This window comes from Bombus impatiens, unplaced genomic scaffold (assembly GCF_000188095.3).
Source record: "Bombus impatiens unplaced genomic scaffold, BIMP_2.2 scf_0033, whole genome shotgun sequence".
Lineage (NCBI taxonomy): Eukaryota > Metazoa > Arthropoda > Insecta > Hymenoptera > Apidae > Bombus > Bombus impatiens.
In genome coordinates, this window is record NT_176452.1 from 1,466,169 (window position 1) to 1,488,771 (window position 22,603).

At 41.6% G+C, this 22,603-nt stretch overlaps 1 protein-coding gene and 2 long non-coding RNA genes across 6 annotated transcripts in view; 2 read left to right on the top strand and 1 right to left on the bottom strand.

Moving 5' to 3' along the window:
- LOC100749341 (methyltransferase-like protein 9) overlaps nucleotides 1-22,603 on the top strand; it is a 44,811-nt gene that overhangs the window by 16,592 nt on the left and 5,616 nt on the right. For all 4 annotated transcript variants that reach the window (XR_002947094.2, XM_024369118.2, XM_024369113.2 and 1 more), the window contains exons 2-3: nucleotides 699-910; nucleotides 20,395-20,607. Coding sequence is in view for 3 of the 4 variants with exons in the window: in XM_024369118.2 (XP_024224886.1) it covers nucleotides 699-910; nucleotides 20,395-20,607 (425 nt within the window). In the remaining variant the exon portion in view is untranslated. The remainder of the gene's footprint in view (nucleotides 1-698; nucleotides 911-20,394; nucleotides 20,608-22,603) is intronic.
- LOC117151951 lies at nucleotides 17,027-17,365 on the bottom strand. Its single transcript, XR_004462129.1, has 2 exons — nucleotides 17,268-17,365; nucleotides 17,027-17,191 (listed from the first exon to the last, which is right to left on the bottom strand). It is a non-coding gene; the product is annotated as an uncharacterized LOC117151951 (long non-coding RNA).
- LOC117151946 lies at nucleotides 17,674-20,393 on the top strand. Its single transcript, XR_004462119.1, has 2 exons — nucleotides 17,674-18,995; nucleotides 19,352-20,393. It is a non-coding gene; the product is annotated as an uncharacterized LOC117151946 (long non-coding RNA).

Genomic DNA, 22,603 nt, shown 5'->3' on the forward strand with positions numbered 1-22,603 from the left:
CCGCCGCCACCGATGCTGCCAGCGGAGGACCGGTCAACGTAATTGCTTCTCCGACTGTTTTGCGGTTCCGCACCGAAACCGTTCGCCGGCACCGGAGGAATATCGTTAATGTCGCGATACGCGGCTCCGATAATGAAGCGAGAAACACTTTTTGCCGGACACCTTGCGGGATGTTAATGAATCGCAAGGGGGCCGCGGCTCTTATTTCGACGCATTAACCCACCGCGAAATTTTGCGGAGGCCGCGGTCTCGCGGAACGTGATGCGTGTCGTGATTGCCTGCGAAATTGAAAATATTCCTGCCCGATACTCGAACGTGGCTTTGGATCGTTCCTTGCTTCGTTCGGAGCGACGAGCCTGCCTTTGAATTATAATTCGGTACGTCGTTGCTCGAACGTATTGCAATTATCGCTACGTTCGACCACGGGAAAGTCCTGTCGGTAGATTTCGACGTCGATCGAAACGATCACAGGATAGCTTATCGGTAGTTTAATTTTTATACCTAGTTTTAGAGTCTTTGTATGTTTCTTAGATCGTCGTTTTACTCTTGTGTCCGTACGTTTTTTTAAATTGTATCTATAGAGAAATCTATAGAGAAAAGAAAGCAGATACTTTTAAGAATCGGTATTTGTATTAGGTTTGAAAAATATTTCACATACACACACGTATGCACGCGTGCAATTCTTGGCCTTGTTGCAGTGGTACAAAGTGGACAGAACGAAAATCCGGGAAGATTTGCTGCGTTTATGGATCCCCCTTGGAACAGGACTCCAGCACGATCAACCCGACAAAACCGCCGAAATCTTCCTAATGAAATCCATCGAGAGATCGGATTCTTTACCGTTGCAAGCCTGGCATTCTCTGGCAAGATCCGCTCTGTCCTGGTTCATCAGCCGAACTTCCATAAACGGGTGAGTACTGTAAACCACGACGCGAAAGATTGGAAGATCGTCGCGTTAAATGGACTCGATCATCCGCACGTTTAACATCGTAAAAACCGAATCTTTTTACCGATAAAAATTTTATCCCTATACAAACTGCATGCATCGCATATTAGCAACTAACGATAAGTAAAACGAATTGCTCGCTGTTCCAAATTCTATATTATCTCATCCGATCGTAAGACATAAATTTACGCGTACCATCGATCTTCATAATTTTATGTTCCGCTTAGACATACGCGCGAGATGTGGAAGAATTTGTTCAAAGTCTCCAGATCGAGATCGTTAGACCCGGAAGGAAATTAAACGCACGATTATTAAAACGCTGAGATACGTCTGTGAATATACCTAGAAAAAGCGTCGACGATTCTGGCCGGATCGTGCGAAGCGCGTGAAATTTGTCTTTCGTATCTTCGACAAGAGTACAGCTTTCATCCAGAAGCCTCGCTAACTTTGATAATCTCTACGACTCTCGTAAAACCCTCCGATCTTCCGACGACATCGAACAATTTCTCCTCGCATAACCGGAAGCACAGCCCCCTAACAAATACTCGGCGAGTGCCGAAAATCCACAGGGTCTCTTTGCGAATCTGTTGGCATCTCGCTAGGGCAAGGTCTCGGCCTCGGCCTTGCTAAGGTAGATCGTTTGCGAGGTGATGAAAGGAGGCTTTCCCTTCTCGCCGGTTAATTAATAACCACGCAGATACGATCTCCGCCTATCTGGCTGTCCGATGAGGCTCGACAACCTGGTGGCAAAGGCTCCTCTGCCGGTTGTACCCCGTTGCTGGGTCGGCTCTCGAGCTGGGTCTCTTCTCGGCCGCTAGACAGGATAGAGAGAGAGAAGGGAACGAAGGGCTAGAAAGAAGAAAGAAAGAGACAGAGACAGGTGGCAAGGGGTACCTGGTACAGGGAGAGGGGAATGGTTATTGATGACCAGCTTTGTTTGCCCCCCGAACCGTTTATTAAAATCCAACGCGGGTGATTAACCTCTCCCCGAGCTACGCGTCGTCCTGGCAGCTACCAGGCGAAACACCTCCGCATCCACTGTGCCGCCTGTGTATATGGGATTGACCGGGGAACCGTTTATTAAAATCCAGCACGGTTATCCGCGTGCTACTAGGCGGGACAGCCTCGCCGGTCGCTTCATGAATTAGAATGATGCGCAGCTTTCTTTTTTCTTTCTTTTTTTTTTTCTTTTCTTCTCTCTCGTACGAATTTTCGAGACCGTGTAGGCAGGATTGAGCAATTAACGCGCTATGGGAATACCTGGATAGGGGTACATCGTGGGATAAATTTTTGGCGATTTTCTTTCGTTAGGTTGATTTTGATCGTGTCTCGAACATATATATCTAACGTTTGTGGAAAGTATTAGGTTGTCCGAAAACTTTCTTTCGTTTTATAAGGAAATAGTAGATGCACATTTTTCGTTTTATATTATTTTATCGAATTACGTATGATCCATTTTCTATCGATAGAACATATCCATATCTGTTATTTTCTTGCGAAACGAAAGAATCTTTTGGGGCAACTTGGTACATCTTGAAATTTGATTGTACGACACCGTAAGTAGACTGGCGTAAATAGTGTTTACGCAAGTTCAGATCTTTATCGGTGGTATCGTTAAAGAAGTAAGAGCTTTTTCGTCGTTTTTTTTTTTATATGGGAACGGTAGAGAAAGCACAGTTCTTCGTCGTTTTCTCGCTAACTCGACGTCGAATCGATAAAATCGGTAAATACATTTTGCCCGCGTATTAAAAATTCGATAGTAGACAGGATTGTTTTCACCGCGAACGTTGAAATTATCAATTCATAATACTGTGAATTAAACTATGAATTAAATTGCCAGAATATTTCAAATATTTTTACGTAATACGGTATACTCGATATTCGTGAAAAACATTCGTAATACCAAGTTGAATTTAAGATGGGTATTATTCGCGACGTGAAACAAGGGAAGTAACTAAGCGTATAGGTAGAATATTCGGCGTTCCAAATTGCATCGCCTTATCGGTTGGCCCTGTGCCGTGGACTATCAAGATAACTTTCGTTTATACCATCCAAAATAGTAATTCCACGCTATCAGATAATTTTCGTTATGCTCGACCTCTTAACTTCCATAATCTCGCAGTTAAGGCTGTTATTTTAAAAATAGAGCCTGTCACGCGTTATTTTCTTCGCAATTTTTCAAGTTCTATCGTTACGTGAATACCTACTTTTATATCATAATCCAGCCACATTATCTCATCGGTATGTCCGATTATTACTTTTTACGCACGCTCCACGTATCTTGAAAAACAATCTCTCAATTAACTAAAAATTTCTCCCGACCATTTCGTTGTAGTTGTATATCGTTTTAGTAATTCGTTACGCTTTCGACATTCTGCTATTCGAATCTAGCGACTTTTCCCGTTCGTCGTTACGGAAATCGACGTCGCTGTTACGAGCGAAAATAGCTGTCGAAAATCATCGACGTTAAATCAAAGACACCGATGATTTTATTCTCCAAAGCAAACTCTTTCTCGGACGACCAACTATGCGCTAACTCGTTCTCGGAAAGAAACCGGATCGATCCACGCTACACAGTAGCCTAACTCGACACATAATACTAGATGCGCGTTTATTTTGACTCGATCGATCATCGACGGATCCGGATCCCCCTTGTTTCCATAAAGAAACCACTGTACCGTCGCTGTTCGGTGCCACGGAATTATCCGTGTCGAAATACCGCACATACAAAACGAAATTGCACGATAATGATATCGTATCGTAACGAACGGGGCTGCCTTGTAATTTCGTCCATAAAGTCTGTTAACGAATTTCTAAGTCGAAAGAAAATTGTATACGCGCGATACGCATACGTATCTCAGAGCCTGTCGCTTCTTTTCATTATCCAAAAGTCAAAATCGGTTTGAAACCTCGCTCCTATATGATTTCGAACGATCGTTCGATAACGATCGGCGATAATAAACGATAACGAACGAATTATTGTTTCGCGCGAGTGCTATTCGAAGTCCGCGAAACGAAGTTCGAGTACGAAGGTCGACTTGGACTTTTGCAAACACGCGTCGAACTTGATCCCATCGCTAGTTACGATGACTCGCCACGGCTTAAACAGCAATTAGCAGCCATCGTCCCCGGGCTTTTATTATGCGTATTCACGGCAGAACGTTGGCATGGAAGGAGGAGAGCCGAAGCCTCCAAACTAGGATGAGAAGAACGACGGAGTCACCTGGGTGACGTTCACGTGACGTTACAACGCGCTCCCGCTGAGAATATTAATTACATTCCCCCCACGGCTGATCCCCTGCATCTTGGTAGCCGCTGACTTCGAGACCCGTTCGCTCGTCTCACAAATTAATCATAATTAGCGGTGAGATGTCCTCCATCGGTTACCAAGAGAGAAACGGCCAGCGAAGCGAACGATTTCGAGCGAACGAAAGATAGAAAAGACGAAGGAGAGAGGAGGTTAGAGGGGATCGAAGAGCATCCGAGAGAAAAGACAGAAGAGAAAGAAGAGGGAGAGACGAGAAAGAAAATCAAGTCTGGTCGAAGCGTGCATCCGTTCGCTCGCAGGACGAAGGTCTCGATGTTCGCCTTTCTCGAATCTTCCACGTCGTTTTCGTTTTATTTTTCGACCAGCTTGATCTTTCCCTTGGGACACGTCGAGCTTCTAACTTTTTTTTCTCACTCTGTGATTAAACAGAGGACTTTTAATACGACGCAATTGAAAACAGAAGCTACTTGTTTCGGGCTACAGACGCGAGTCTTTCAAACGTAGCCAAATTGACGAAGTTTTACGAAAGTGAAAGGTAGAATTATTAATACAAACGATGCCTCAATATCTTCGATAGCGTAATATCGTAACTCGAAAGTTTGCAAAGGAACGAAAAAAGTACAACAAATTTACGACGAGTTTTGAATTAAAAGACGCTAGTTTTAAGACGAGGAGACAATCGTTTTAACGATATATATATATATATGAAAAATATACAAATATACTCTTTCGTTATCTCGTCGATGACTGGTAAAGACGACGTCCGGCGATATACAAGTTCGATCATTTCGTACGAAATTCAAGATCGAACTTCAAGACGTTCGATCTTAGCTCGAACAACCTCTACCCTACTACGCTTTTTAATTCTACTCCTGCAAAAACAATCGCATATGCCGTGAAAAAAAAACGATCAGATACTCGGTGTACCTGAAAATGAATTTCGACCATCGAACGAAATTGCGCGCAATTTTCGAGGGATCCAGGAGCAGGTGGAGACCCACGTCGAGCCGAATCGTTTCGCAGCTCCTTCGATGTCAATTAACAATGATTGCTACATCGACGTGGAACGGCCATTATTTCTAATTGTTCGCCGGAAATGTTCTCCTTGAACCAGCGAGTTTCTGTTATTTCCATGGCTGCACGATTGTATCCAGATGCAAATTCGGTCGTTACTGGCTGTTTGCTCCGCGGAACACGGAATAATTATAGCCCGGTCCATTACCGTTTCACTTCTAATACCGGTGTTCCATCGACGTGCCTGTTGATTCGTGCCTTCGTCCTGTTTATCCTGCCACTTTTGATACGTTCTGCGAATGGTAGAAAAGCGAGAGAGTCGTGATCAAGGAACGCGTAATTGAATGTTTCGCTCTCTCGTAGTCTGTTATAGTCGCCAGGGCTCTCGCTACTGTCAGTTTACCATCGTTTGTACGATAATAATTCGCGATTAAACGATTCCTTGGATAAATACGGAGGAATATTCACAAGGTTCGATCCTTTTGATCTTACCGATGCGGATACGCGTCTAGCCAAATCTATTCTCTCCGACTAACGAACACGATATCTCAGAGAAATTCGATTGCTCGGGTCTGCGAACATCCGCGTGGCTCCGATCAACGAATCGTCCTTTCTCGACACAGAGGTAGTTTTCGTGGTTTGCATCGTTCATTCCCTCGATCTCTATAGAGAGACGACAGATTTACGTATCAAGGGCGAACCGATGAAATAACGCGTGAAAGATGCATAAACGCGATGCTAAAGGAACACGAGAAAACCAAGAAACGCGTATAAAGTGGGTTATCCGTTTAGCGAAGTTACTAGAATACGCGTCGGGATAATAGATACGTCACAAGAGACTGTTGCACGAGTCGAAAGGTACGAAAGAGAATTTCCATAATTGGAAGAAAATTTCCACGTAGCATAAAGTATCTACGTACTGAAATTTCTCCGAATTTCTCCGAATTACTAAATGGTTCCCGTGTTTCATAAATTGTTCGGTGTTCGTGATAACGCTATATTTCTCGTACGCGAAGTTCTACGTTTCGTATAAACTGCAGATTTACGTAGATAAAATATCCGACTCTCGTAAACTAAATCGAGATCGCCTAATACCTATCGATCGACTAACGATGTAAGGAGAAAGATAACGTGAAATTGCGCGAAAGGGAGAGGGTGGAAAACGTCGGATCGATCGTAACAAAGTGAGACAAGGAGATCCCGACAGATTCCGCAGTCGGACGGAACACAGCAGCCAGTTTTTGTGTCAGGTCCCGGAGTGTGCGGAACTTTAGAATGGTCGTGAGTACGTACCTGCTGAAGGAGGACGATCGAGGAAAGGGGCTGTTTAGTTCCGCGCGCCACCTGTTATCTCCCTGTCCGCTTTTCGACCTCCCCTCTGTCCTTGTAAACCTGACTTTCAAAGGGTGACCAGATCCTTATTTTCTCATGGGTATATACGATATCTCCTTGCTTGGTCATACTTTTAAGACGTTCGTTCGACACGTGCCGCAATTTGCGCGTCACGCTCGTCTCCCCCGCTTCTAAATTTTCTATCCGAGAATCAGAAATTCTTTACATTTTCGTTGTCAGTCGGTTGTCGAGAAATTACTAATTAAACCCTTAGATTGCCGAATACTCGCGGCCTATGCGGTCCGTACGGACGGCGCTGACCATCGCTGTGGACCGAGTACTTTTTCGCTAGACTGAACTCTGTCGATTGACTATTCAAAGCGGAAATCGTAATAAGTCATAGTAATTCTTTTGCACGAGATTAAACGATTCAAGAGCGTTATTTTTTAGTATTAATTGTTTATCATAAACATTGAAATTTACAATAAACTAGAATTTGGATAATAAACTAGAAAGCGATAAACTAGAAAGTTAAATTTAGTAAATACAACACGAGTTAATAATCCGACATCGCATTTTCCGCATTCGTATCGCGTGTCGCTCCTTCTCTTATTTTTCACACAAACAACACATCTTCTTCTTGGTAATTGCGTTGCGCCGGCACGATTAGGGCATTTTGATGGAAAATGCCTATCGATTAAACGAAATGGTAAATCCTCCTCGGACTTTCTCTTTCCTCCTCCTAACATGCTTCTACGTTGGAAATATCTTCGTAAAATGTCTCGTATCAACGCTAAACGAAATTCACGAAATTTTTGTTTCGAAGCGATAGATTTTTGATATAAAATATATGCATTATATATATAAGGAATGCATTTATATTTATCTCACACAAACGAAATAGTATCAGTTCCGCCGTAGGTGTTCGAAAAAATTGACAAACGCATATATACGTCCATAGCACTCTAAGGGTTAAGACGTTGTAGATATCCCTTGGTGCTCTAACGATCGAAGACACGTTAATTTTTAAACGTCGTCGTTAGTAAAACCGTTCATTTCCATTTGTCGTATACAATGCAAATGGCAAAGTCACGTAAACTTATGGCGTTATAAAGTAAATACGATTTTAATGAGCGAACAGAAGCACGTGAGCCGATAATTCGAGGGAACCAGACCGAGCATTTTCGTAATTACAACGACGCGGCAATGAAATCAGTAATTTTCCGGAAACGATTGGGAAACACACGTTGCCAGGGAATTACGTGTTCGCGATGTTTATCACTTGAAAACACGTCATTACGTCCCACCTCGTTTTTGTTCGTCGCCGTCCAAACATCGATATAATTTCGTAAGTGCTTGTCGGCCTCGCAGTATCAAGTCGCGTCGATTTTATAAAAATCGTCGGATACGGAAGGCTAACGAGACAACCACGTGTCGATTATAGGTGCAATTTTATCCGTTTTTTCGTTAACCACTTTATATTTCTGTTTCGTTATTAAACTCCCCTTCGAGTTCATTTAGGATTAGAATTTTTACATAAATACTTGTACCTCGTAAATTGGTAGTCCAATCATTTTTTCAGCCTGCAGTTTATCTAATCGCGCTCTTCTAAATTCAACTTGATCGGACGATTCGCGTTCTTTTTGCTGCGTTCGTTATCTCGCGCGAGTCTTCTCTGATTTCTCAGCTTTCGTAACAATAAGCAACGCGTGTTAGAATACGCACTTTTCTGAAATAAAAACGCGTTCAAATATCTCGAGTTTGATCAGAAAAGTATAATACCTGTCGAAGTAATTGCTTCAAGAAAAACTCTACGTCTTTTTCTTCTGTATATCCGTCATCCGAAGACCGCTGTTACGAAGAGAATAGAATTTAGCGAAACAAAAGAAACAAGGAAAGGTCCATAATATCGTGTCCTTGAATGTAAATTTTGTTTTGGATTACAAGGTCTAGAAAGAAAGGAGCCGTAACCAAATTTTTATTGCTGTTTCTCGTAGCCCTCAGCCACAGCCACAAGGTTAGCTTTTTGGTAATGTCCTTTGCTATAAATATTAGGTTGTCCGAAAAGTGTCTTCCTTTTACAGACACGTCTTTTACAACAACGCATCTTTATACAAACATGAAACCTAATCTTGCGATTTTTATTTTGACAGAACAAAATGGATCATACGTAATTCGATAAAATAATATAAGACGGAAAATGTCGTGCATCCATTATTTCCTTAGAAAACGAAAGAAACTTTTCGGACGACCTAATATACGAACGTCCCTAACGCTCCCTATCATAGCTTCTTCCGTTGTATCGTAACACTGTAAGAGCGAGGATCTGGATCAGCGTACGCTATACCTCAACTTATACTTGTACCTTTGCTTATTTCGGTATATTTTTCTATTACAAATTCATCCACTCGTTCCTCTATCAACCTCAACGGTACCTACTACTGGTACGCCTGTTAGAACGTCTTTGGATAAGAAAATATACAGGGTGGTTGGTAACTGGTGGTACAAGTCGAGACGGTTTTCTAAGAGGAACACGTGACACTTTGTCGACTGAGAGTTTTATCTGTTCCACGTCCTATCTACAGGGTGGTTGGTAACTGGTGGTACAAGCGGAAAGGGGGTGATTCTACGCGAAAAAACAAGTCGGAAATATAGAATACAAATTTTTCGTTCGAGGCTTTGTTTTCGGGAAAATCGACTTTGAACTTTCGCTCGGTACGCGTGCGCTTTATCGCGTCTCGTTATAACGGATCTCACCGTAGATCGTTGTCTCGATGGAAAAATTAAAAAAAAAAATTTTTATTCTATATTTTCGACTTCACTTTTCGCCTAGAATCACCCCTTTTCCGCTTGTACCGCCAGTTACCAACCACCCTGTAGATAGGACGTGGAACAGATAAAACTCTCAGTCGACAAAGTGTTACGTCTCCCTCTTAGAAAACCGTCTCGACCTGAGAGAAATCACCTAGGAACGCCCACATTTGTCGAGTCTCTGGCGAGGTAAAGGGTTAATGAGCAATTAGCAGGGCGCAAACTCGTGGCGGAGGGCGCGTGGCCACGAGGAGGGTGGTATGCGTGAAACGAGCGCCGCCCCTCGTTTATAATTAGTGGCCACAGCACTGGGAACAGAGAGAAAGCCAGAAATCCAGAGGTTTTCGAGGGGTCGACGCCCACGAGACGCTTTTCCATTAGACGCGAGAATTCGCGCCTGCGCCCCTCCATTAATTACGGAGAGGGTTGCCAATCGGAAGGAGAGCCGAGCGCCGCGCAAACGCGCTAATGATAATTACTGACCAACGAGCCAACGTCGTCTCCGTGGACCAATCGCAGGATGCTGACCGAGAAAAGAAACGAGACGAGCGAAGAAAGAGGGAGGGTTTGTCAGGATGTCCGAGGGGTTGAACGACGAAACTCGCGCGCGCTCCAAGATCGAAAGACTCCACGCTGAGAATTAAGAAAAGTTTGCTTTATTCGGAGACGCGTTATTATACGTGGTTTGCCTTTTCGTCGATAGAAAGAGGAATAGCGAGGAAATTACAACGCCATCGAAGTAACAAAAGAAAGCGTCTCGCTTGTCTCTTACGGCATCGATCGTTTCGATGACGATGAAAAAAAAAAATATCGATTAGAAAGTATAAAAAGGAAGAAGATAATAAAAAGTCAGTATGATGTAATTTACGAAATGTACATCGCTTTTTCTCTCAAAGAAGAACAAACGTGTAAGTTTAAAACCTGTTAGTATTCCAAGAATTGCAGTTGGATATTTACAAAGAAAGAAAATAACGGTGGTTCGTATTATTAATAGGCAGATAGGGTATATAACGAGCCTTATTATTTTTATATTAACTACGTCTCCCTAGAAAATATCGGAGTAGAAAAAAAAAGGAATCGTTCGAATCACGATTGGGGCAGAGAATTTTAAAATTCACCCTCGTCGCGCACGCGACATAGGCACATATACGGATAATAATACGTAACCGTTTGACGAAACCGAACCGTATGATATTTTATACTTTCTCTTATGATTCATTCATTTATATCGATCTTACAGTTTTTTTACAGGCACATATCATCGCGTGGTTTTACCATCAATTCCACATTCGATCGAATACTTTAACTTCAATCGGGCGTTACGATATTCTCGTTTTAATACCCTCGAAACACGTGCACGTAAGTTTGAATTTAACACTCGAACAAGCTTGATATTTTTCGAATTGTTAGCGCGAAATCGGCGAACTCCGGGACTCGCTATTTTCACAGAATCTGTTCGACGGAAAATTATTTCTCGCTTTCGATTTGCCTGCTCGCTTTGACTCGCGAGTATCTCTGCGATCAATTTCATATTTTCGTCTTATTATTTCAATCGCAATGGGATATTTCGATATTTCTACGTACTTCGATGCGTTCGAATTCAACGATAGCGATATTCGTCGAATCAGATACCGTTACGATAAACAATCGTAAATAAACGAATCCCGTCGATTCGACGCAGTTTGCTGGTTCTAACGTTAAATAGGAAATTATTTCTCGTTTTCGATTTGCTTGCAAACGGGCAACCACCCCGTTCCCGATCGCAGCTCGTAATACTCGGTCTACCAACGCGCCATCGAACGTATCGAATGCCGCTCCAATCATCTATCCTATCCGATACGAAAATAAACAGCTTGACGCGATGGAAGTTAAAGAGGAAAGCAAGAAGCATCCCTTTGTGACAGCGTATTGGTATCGGCGGTACAGGCGTGACGAACGCATCTTCCCCGTATATAGTATCGGTATAAACCGGTATGTATTTCCACGGGACCAGGGGCAGAGGAAGAATCGTAGACCGCGTAGCAATGGTCCGCGAGCAACCCTACGAATTACATATGCACGGGTGTCGTTCGTAGAGTAGCGCGTCCACATAAATCGAACGATATGGGGCTGGCCAACCAGCCAATCGGAATGGCCGTTAACGTCTAAGATAAAAACTAGCCGTGGCCCCCGCACCATCTCTCGTACCATGAGGATTCGCCTAACGAACCAGTGTCTTCTTCGATTCCACGTACACTATATAGATATACAGGGTGTTTCAGACAACTGGGCGGAGCTATATCTTTAGCCACCGTAAATGCAATTTTGAAAGTTATACATAAAGTAAGTAAAATCGAGATCAATTTGAACGAATACGTTCGAAATCCAGAGAACTTGAATATATGTAACCCGTTTATTTATAAGCGTAGTACGAGTGTGTCGTGACAGATAAAAATTACACCATCCGGTGATACATATCGAGGAAGAATTTTCTAATCCCGAAACGTTACAGCGAGAAAACGCATTCCGCAGTCATCTTTGCTCGTATCGTGTCCGACAGTACAAAAGTAATAATCCTTCGCTATTTATACTTTCCGGTAATGTTCCTGCGTGAAAGTTGCAGTTAACATCTACCGTTATTCGTTCTTTGATTAGAATATACCACAGTTTCCTGATATCACGATAGTGGGATCGTATGTAATCTGTTAGGCGTTTGCCAGAGAAAAATCAGAATGAGAAATACAAGGAGAATTAATAATCATCGATACGTTCGTTAATTATTGCCAGTTGAAATATCGAGTAGATCTGATCGTCGAGTTTCTCGTTTCGAATAATCAAAGTACGTACCTCTAAGAGCAACATTATCGTTTCAGAAGGAAAGTATTTTCACGCTCTTTCGACAGCTTTTCAAGCGATGTAAAAAATAAATTTACCATCTTCGCTCGATTCCTAAACCCGTTAAACCATTCTAAAAAGCTTGCGGCCAAACTGTGCATAATACACGCTACCGTGAAACCGAGTTGTAACAACGTCGGTATCTGCGTTCGATCGGAAAAGTTATATCAGAGAATGGAGTGTTACGCTTATTATATATATCGAACACGTTCGCGAGGAACTTGCACTTGGGAAAAGATGTGTAACTTATTATATACGCTGCAGTCGATAGAATGGAAGGTTCCGGTGGGGGCAAGATACATTGACCTTACACACGACGATCGAAGAAAGCTCAGCTTGAAGGAAAGACATCTTCAAACGTTATTTCACGTTATTCGATCGTTAGGAACGTTAGCTCGATAAAAACGAATATAAATTCGGATAATGTTATAACGACACCTGCAAGCTACGATTAAACGTATCTTGCACCGCTTCGACGCAATTAATCTCTGTTGTCACGATTCTTCATTCTTCTCGTATACTTCGGAACGAATGACTTTTATCCGCCCCTTATCCTTCGATCATCGATCGCGATCAGGAATACATTTGTAAATCTTTGGATCTCGACTTCTTTGAATATACGTAGCCGAACATTAGACAGCTATCCGCGATTTCGTTTAAACGCTCGATTCTTAATAATTCCAATTTGATTTTATGCGTTAAGAAAATGATTTTTTTTTTCGACGCACGCCCCCATTCTTTCTTATACCTAGTAAGCTACAATATGTAGCTGGTTGGTCGAATCGAGTCTACGCCCGTCCTTCTTTATCTTTTATGGCGCAACAACTCTTGGGGATCGTACTCGAATCACAGTGTTTAAGGCGTCTAAAATTCAGAAACGTCTCCAAGGAAGGGGGGAGGATTTGCTGTAGCTGGCGCCGAGAAGAAACGAGTTATAAAAGCGTGTATTTCCCTCGCGAATAGTCCACTTCGTGCTCCTATATTCTCCCACGACAATCTCGCTGAAAATCGGACGATGTTCCCGAACTTGCGACGAAATTACAAACTGATACGATATCGTACTCTTACAGATTCACCAAGAAGTAAATATTAGAATGCCATTTTATCAAACTATGATATCGTATGGTAACAGAATAAAATAGACTACCGCCGATTAATCGAATTATTATACGGTGAATCGAGGTAAACTAATTCGATCGAACTACTGTTCGAGATCGAGACACGAGAAGGACGTAGGAAGAGAACTGCGTGTTTAATCTCGAAACCAAATAAAAATGGTTTTATTCTAAACAGTCGATTCATATTCGAGCATAACCTTTCAGCAAACGCTATTCCTCGATACAACCAACAATAGGAATTCTTTCCTTCGTATACTTCCCTTTTCAGTGCCGACTTATCGCGGCGAAACAAACGGAGCATCGTATCCTTCAAAAATTGACGCGAGGAAACAAAAGGAAAGGATACAGAGCGTTGCGATTTCTTCGCTCGCGCCCCTTCCGTAAAAGCGTCGCGGTGTATAGAGACCAGGGGGAGTGGAACCGCTCCCCCCACCCTCGCCGGGAAAGGGTCGAATTGGTTCGAACGGATACGCGACGTGTGATCCACGTCTCCGCGCACACGCTCGCCGACGATATTCGCAGTCACGACGAACGCAACGCGAACGTTTCGAGATCGCGGACGCTCGCGGAAAAGAGAAAGAAAGATGGATAACGTTTCCAGGGGTGAAACGGGCCTCGAGACTGACAAAGGTGGGGGTAAGGGGAAAGAAGACGAGATACGTGGAGAACAAGGAAATCCAGAAGTATAAAAGAGAAAGAGAGAGAGAGAGAGAGGAAAGTAGAAAGGCAACACGATGCAAAAAGGGAAAGAGAGTATGCGAAAAACTCGCATAACGATCCCGTTTAAGAATCGCTCCACATCCCCCTCTCGTGAGACAAACCCTTATCCCGTTTAACTCCTAGGCGAAGCTGAGCGAAATAACGGGCAAACATGCTCACCAGCCACCCACTCAGCCCTCTTCCCCCGTTTCCTCGTTCTTACCCGGCGCGGAGGACAGCATTTGCAAAACTCCGACGTGTATAATAGTAATTATTGTCCACGGATACTCCTATCCACCCTCCCTCCCCATCCTTTAGCCGCCGATCTGCCACCACCACCGCGACTATCGCGGCGTGGCCTCCCCTCCACCGCTCGTGGACAGGGTGGTCCATGTTCCACGCCTACCCAGCATCCCTAGCTCCCAACTACGTCCTCTCTCCCCTCTTCTCTTCTTCTCGCTTCTCTCTTCCGCTTTCCGTTCTGTCTCGCATAGTCCTCGGAACTTCTCGTCTCTCACACCCGCGCTCCAAGCACGACGAACGAGCAGAAGGAGAAGGAACGAAAAGTCAGCTAACGAGATACCGTCGCCGCGGTAGGGGGAATGCTAAATAGACGCTACGTTTCTCTCTGTCTTCTCCGTTCTCGTTCCTCTCGTTTTTCCTTCGAACGACACCGTTTTCCCCTCCTTTACTCGCTCCCTCTCTTCGTCCTTCTTTTCCCCATGCTATCCCCACTATCGCTATTCCCCACCACGCGCTGACTTCTCGCACACATCAGCGAAGCTAGCTAACCCCCACCACGGTGATCCGGCGCACGAGCGCTCGCGAAAATAGTCGAACGAATCCGAAAACCGGCTACGGTCTACATTGTCACCGCGGACGCACACTAGCTGCGCATACGCTGTGTCGAGCGCGTCGTTCCTTCCGATTCTGTTTCTGCTTATGCTTATGCTCGTGTCTCGTCGCGCTTTTGCTAAAACCTAGAACGTCGATTGTATAATCGTGATCGAAGAATGAAAAGGGGAAGAAGATCGAGGAATTACAAGAAACGATGACATCGGAACGAAAGACCCTTGGTTCTCTTCTTGTTCGATTTCTTTCAAATAATCTTTGCGACTTTTCGGTCGTTCTTCTTTCGTACAGTCCGATGACGGCTGAACCGCTTGAATCGTTTATTAATTAAATTTAGGTGCTTCCCATCTGATAACGAAGAATTGTTATAAAATGAAAATAACAAAAATATATTTGCTCCAATGATAAGTTTAATTCTTTATAATCTATATTTTAAGCTTATGCGAATCGTTTTGTTCTCTGTGAGAGATCCTTTGTTATCAAGTAATTCAAAGAAATACATATATCTTAAAATATCGTCTGTGCTTTCGATATCTTCGAAGACACATGATAAATATCGTCGATGCCAATAATGTTTCATAGCGGAAAGGTAGAAGCTGAGTTCAGCGGTTCCGTTCCATTATTGATGTTTGTAGCGAATTGTCAGCGAATATATGTACGATACAGAAGACTCAGAATTAAAAGTTTCACGGTCGATTTGAATTTGTAAACGTAGGAAAAGCTCTCTCGAAGAAAAGTTGGCGAACGATCTGTGAAATTTCTCAAGCCACCGTGATCCCTTTGCTTCTCACCAATTCGAAATACATTTTTCAGTCTGGCAGACATTGATTGAGTGCATCCTAGGAAAGTAATACCGCTGAAATTGACTATTGAATCGAACGAGGAAGTTATAAACATAACTCAAGATCCTTGTTGTCTCTCGACATTTGATTTTGTAATTAGGAAATACAAAATTGAAATTAATTTCTATCGATATCTACATATATAGAGGGTTATTGTATGTATAAGGGCATTTTTATCAATTATTTTGGTTAATTTATAATTTTATTCGTTAGATATGTTGTAATTATTACAGACCACAGTTGATGACAGTTACTTGTTAATTAGACGTCTCTTATAATACAATCTTCGATAATAGTAACGCAATAGTGCGATAGAAAATAGAGGAATCCAAAATTTTGGCAATTGCAGTGGCAAATTATAGATAACGCCAACCATAAACATATATGTATCTATACGTCAAAACATTTACAACATCTTTTGATATTTCGTACAAATTGAACATTTCCCATTGATTTTATTTTCTAATTACTTTATTACAGTACAATAAGATGAGTAAGATATCCTAATGCTTACAGTCAGCAATGTAAGTCACGAAACGAAAAGCGAGTCCCTCGACGTGGTCGAAAAGCGATCTAGAGCAACAATATGAAAAAGTAACCGAAGAAGGGGAAAGAGAAGTGACATAAAGAAGAATAAAAAGAAGGAGGAGAAAGGTCAGGATAACGCGTTATGCTCGTTCAGGGCGACAAACGAAGGTAAAGATGACTGGACGGATTCCTTAAGTGTTGCCCCAATCAGATCCCATGTCACTCGGTTCATTAATCCATTCAGGGCGTACTTCGAAAAGTTCCACGTTGTATTACAGTGTTACACCGGTCCCGAATGTAACGACGTGAATATATAATGACGTTCGAAGCTTGAAAAATCTCGAGCGTGACAAGATTGAATCAAATTATAATTGTACCGCATCGATGTAACCTCTTAAAGCGGTTTACGCTGAACCGAACTTTGCATCCATAAATACAAGCATGTGTTATATTCTCGATAGAATTATATGACTACGTCGAAAATTGAATATGCGATAGTACTCTAGTACTTTAGCACTCTCTTTACAAGTAGAGTAGTTCTTTTTACTTTTCTGACGCCGTTGTTATAGTTGACACTATGAAAAGTTCAAGTTACTTGAATTCAATTCGTGTACCTTGACTAACCTAAATCGCACACCGTTACTCCAAAATATTTACGCAGCGATATTAATATTTTAAACTGATTCGAGCCGTTCAAAACAAAAGTACAAATGCTGGAACCGAAGTTCGATAGTAATTGCCATTTATCATTTACTTCGATCTTCAATTGAGATACTTACAGTTTAATACCAAACATTTCCAAAAAATAATTTGTTGTAAAGCTTCCTGTAAATTTATGATATCGTGGCATATGCTCGTTTTCCATCGTCCTAGACTCCGCGATTCTCCGAATGCAAACAGCAGAATACTGCAGAAAAACCGAGATACGATGAGACGCGTCTCGCGTCTGTGTCGTTAGGTGTGTTTCTGTAATGCTAGCCTACCTTCGATTATTTGCGCGTCCGGTATCGAGAGAAGGACAGATCGCAGGTAAAACGATGGTGCAAAAAGAGACGGAGATAGGTGTATCGAGAGCTCTGCAGCAATCCAGCAGAGAGCAGCACGGCTGAAACGAAGATTTGCAAACAATAGGCCCGTAGCGGGGTGGATTCTTTAGATGGCGACTTGATACGCATCGCATTTACATATTATTGCTATTATTAGGTAAACGGTCCTTCGAGCGCCTCTTTAACACTACGCGCTCGCCCTTCGAGGTATTTTACGAGCGAACGCGAGAGGCCCTCACCGATAAAAGCCACCGAGGCCATAGCGAACTGAACCAGCGCCGCCTGTCGGTCGACAAAAATTCAACCACCGCACCGCCCGGACCGAGTAGGTGGCTGGAATTGTAAATAATCGTCCAGAACCCCTGGAAAAAGATTCTTATCACCTTTATACCCGCCACTGTCCCGTTCCATGTAGATATGACTCGTAGACTAGCCGTCAGCGCTTCGAAACTTCTTACGATCAGTTATTCTTAATCCTGATGATATATGCTTTGAGATTGCTACATGATTATTGATATTGATGTACATATATAGTTACTTTTATAACACTTTACCGTGTTGGAATCGATAGTGTTTAAATGCGCGCTATGTGCAATTCGTCATTGGTATGTGGTAAAACACGATACATATTTGTAGATGTATTTATTAGTAATGAGATTAAATGTTTTAATTGAATATCGAGTAATTAAATCGATACCGAATTGTACGACTCGTATCGATTGTAATGCAAGTATTAGATTCATAATTAAATTTTTGTATGAATTTTGATATGGAAGATGTGGCCTTTCTCAAAGAATGAATTGAAAAGATAGAGTAAAATGTTGTAGTGTGTATCTTTCGTTTTAAAGGACTCGGGCTTGAAACTGCGAAGATGTGTGAATTTAATTATAAAATAAGTATTACATTCAAACTATCTAAATGCATCTTACCCTAAAACAATTGGCTCCTAATTTCTACGATTTGAAAAATAATAATATATTATTAACAACGTAACGAAACTGCGTGGGAAAGAAATAATGGGCCGATTCAAAATCCGCGTAATAACGCAAGATCGCGAGGGATCGGCTTTTTAAACCTGGCAACGCTGTGTAGCCGCGCGCGCACCGGACTTCTCTAGACCGCATGACGCCAGGGTCGAAATTAAAGACGCGGCTTCGAAAGGTAGAGGTAGGGGGCCCCCGACGACGAAGTTGTGGAAAGCAAAAAGGACGAAAAGAAGGGATCGGAATCGCTCGATAAAACAGGGCGACGTTGGAAGCACCGATAGGCCCCGAACGATTCTCCATTGGGAGAAACATTGCGACGCGGGGAGAAGGGAGGAACGAGTACGTACACACAATGGGGTCCAAGAAGAGGAGCCGAGAGCAAAAGCGGTGAATTAATTGTCGCTCGCGCCGCCGACGAAGCCGCCACGATCCGCAAGCCTGATTTGTGAGCCGCACGCGTGTATATCGTATGTGTATCTACCCGTTCCTTTCCTCCGCTCTTTCCCCCTCACCCTCTCTTTCTCACTGGTTCTTTCGTTTTCTCTTTCGTTGCACGCTCTCTTCCCTTTCCATTTCTTTCATTCTTCACTGGTTGATCGTCTCCGGCGTGCAACAAGGAGACCCGTGTACAGGTTATACGCGACCATGGTGGAGACTGACAATGGAAACAAGCCCAACGGTACGGCAAAGTAAACAGGCACTGTATAAGAGAGACAGAGAGACGGTAAAACAAAAACAAGATGGTAATGAAAAGAAGCAAATAATAAACGGAGAAATAAGAGAGATAGACCGTGAATGATCCGTGGAAAGAATAAAGAACAAGATAGAGAATCGGAAAGATGCTACGAAAAATGCGGCAACCGGGTCTCCATGTTTCTTTCTCTTCTTTCCATTCGCTTCTTTACATCCTCCTCTTCTGCACCTCTTTCCTCTGTCTCCTCTGAAATCTTCTTCTCTTCCTTCTTCTCCTCCTCCTCCTATCTCGTCTGTTTTTCTTTTTCTTTCTCTTTTTGATTTTTATTTATTATTCAATAGAAGCCAGGAGGTGCTCGTTAATTGATGGCACCGGCTATGGTCGAGCGCAGGAAGCGGTAGAGAGGGAGAAAAATCGAGGTGGGCCCACGAAGAAGGGGACCATGAGACCACCATCGCCTTATTTATAACGCCGGGGGTAACCGAATTCACGATCAAAATCCCGCGTTCCGCGGCATTGATGGATCGCCACCGTTGTGCGCCGCGTTGCGGCAGCGCTGGTATTTTCAAATGAACCCGCCCTTTTTCCTCGTGCGTTCAGCCATGGTTCAGCCCTCGCCATCATCCGCCGGCTAGTCGGAAGATTCCCTCCGAAACGAGGCATCATCGAATTCTCCCGACTAAACCGAGCCACAAACACGTCGGACCTTTTGATTTCTATATGCAGCTGCCTTTCATCGATCATGGAAGCTCCGTCGACCCGCACAATGAGATGTTGAAATATGTGTTACCGTTGCGTTGATTTATTCGTCTCACCCTTCTGTAGCCGACCTCGCGCACCACCAAATCTCGACGTTTACGACTTTATCTTGTAATAACTTAGATTTACCTTGTCAAAGTTGTTACAGCGGAATTATATTTTGTACGAGACAGAAAATGCGAAAATTTCTATACGTGTTTGCAAACTTTCTTCGCTTTTCAATACTTTAAAATTTATTCGCATTTCAACTATAAATATTTTATAATCCAAATGCGATTGTAAATGCCTGCATTTTTAAGCGACATTTGATTCGAAAAATTATAATTTTACATAGGAGAATAAAGACAAATTTCTGTACCGATATCATATAAACATATTTAAACGATTAAAACTTATTTAAAAAATATAGAAATTATTATATATAAGGTTATATTTTATTACATTACGAACAGTTATGTGGTAAAATAGTACTTTACCATATTATATGTTATATAATTCCATCAAAATGAAATCTCATCAATATTAATATCAAATATATTTCTCAAAGGAAAGACAAGCTATTCTGTGTACATATATTCTATGTTATTAATTTTCGCATTTCAACATTGTAAAATGATGATTTCAGGCTGCTAGGCCGCGGCTCCATGCATGTCTTTTCCTGCGAACAGTTTCAAAAATTTATGGCAGCGAGCGGCTTTACAGGGCCGTGGCATTCGTTGGTGGATTTAGGAGCTGGCGACGGTGCCACCACTGCTCATGTAGCCCACCTCTTTGAAAAAGTTTACGCCACAGACATATCAGCACCGATGAGATGGGCTCTGGCGAGAAGGAAGTTCACGTAAGTCACGTTCAATCTTTCGTTCAATTTGCATTCTTCGAAATGAAAGCTTAAAAGGGACAAGAAAATTGTAGGGGTTCCTATTTGTACTTATTTAACGAAATATCGATGAGGTAGAAATTTGAAAATTTTACGATACACAGAATTTTCCACATTTTTATTCGCCCATCTATCTTACCTTTTTTATATTAGAATGTCGTAATTCCATCTGTGTTTAAAATATACAGAAGATTAAATTCTTTGCTCAAGTATGCGCAATGAAAATTCGTACGATGCTATGAATATTTCAAGTAAGTGTAACTGATGAAATAAAGAATGTTAACTAATTTTCAAATATTCCAAAAATATTTGCAAATTTGTAAACCATCTAAAAATGCAAGTTTTTATATTAATAGGTAATTAAAATAAATCAAGAGAATTTGACAAACGTTTTAAAACTTTTGTTGAAAATAAATATACAATTCTCTAAATTATCCTATCCTTCTTTTGAATATTGTATTTTAACGTATGAGATATCTATTACAGGTTTCTTCTATACGATTGAAAAGCAATAGATATACTATATGCAATATACCAACTAAAAAGATAAATAATATCTAGCAAGAAAAATTCACATCAAAGGTACATTTAAATTGACGTTATTTTACCACTTTGCCCTGTAGACGTCTATTTCTTAAAAACTGGACAAAACCACTAATTTTAGTTCGAAAAAAGAAGAGAAAAAAAATGAAAATACATTTCGTTAACAATAGATTTCATGAAAATTGAAACCGATCGTCGAGGTCATTCTTGCAGTATCGATGTGTAAATTGATTATTCTTAAGTTTCATATCGAACGACCAGTTCACCCTAGAACGAACATAGAATTCTTCGCTCATGGAACGTCGACTATTTCAAAGGTCCTCGTAGTCGCCTTAATTAAGCGCGTAGATGCTTAATTCAATGGTATCCGAGAGTTGGAGGAACATCTAACGACTCAATGTCGTCGAGGACGGTGCATGTAATAGACCATGGTGCGCTACTAACAAGTTTATGGCACCGAATTGATTGGAGTAGAAGTTTACGGTGGTTTTACACCCGGCCTGTCTCGCGTCGATACGGTTGCAATCCGAGACTATTCGAATTTTAAATAAATGTCCGTAGGGTGCGATGTACCCGTAACCGTTTTATAGAAATCCGTTTGCTCTTTTCCAGACGAGTTTAGAACCCTCCCCCCGTGATCTTAGGCGCGAATGAAGATCTTCGAAGAGAAAATAGGAAGAGAAGTACGTGTTAACACTTAGAATACGATAGTAGTTAGAGATGCAGTCACCGTGAAGTAAACAGTAACTTTGATTCGGATAATGTCCAAGGTGTGGCATTATGTGGGATCCAGTTATATGAGCGAATTCGATGCTTGAAAATAATTAAACAATAGGTTTGTACGAACGTTGAGTTGATTTTGCTTCCGCTTTGGAGCTAAGACTAATTTCTTTGTTGTCTAATTATTAATATGATTTTCGTGAGATATGCTTTCAAGGATTACTTTTGTTTTTTTTACAGTTTAATGCTGTGTAGTGTTTCATTAAGGTTTCTTAACTTTTAAATAATTTATAGTATTTGAGTTTATTATTAATAGAGGAAGAATATTTTGTAAAATGAATGAATTGAAAAGTCTTATTTTCTGATTTACTAATCAAAATTTAACTAATTTGTTTGGATAACATTTATGTTTTGATAATTTTATTAAAATATTGTATGTGTTTTATTAAAATTTATAACTTGAGTGATTGTATAAACATATTTTATTATTTTTAAGTATTGAATTTATTAAAACAAATCCCACATAGGATGCTACACCCTGCTACAGCATTTATATTTAGCTATAGTATCTAAATTGTAATTACATCATTCTTATTTTCTTACTATTTTAAAATTAGATAAAACTTTGTTAGAAAAATCTAATATCTACTATGTGGCGCTAGATTTTTCGCTGTTTCAAATCTTACTGACAATG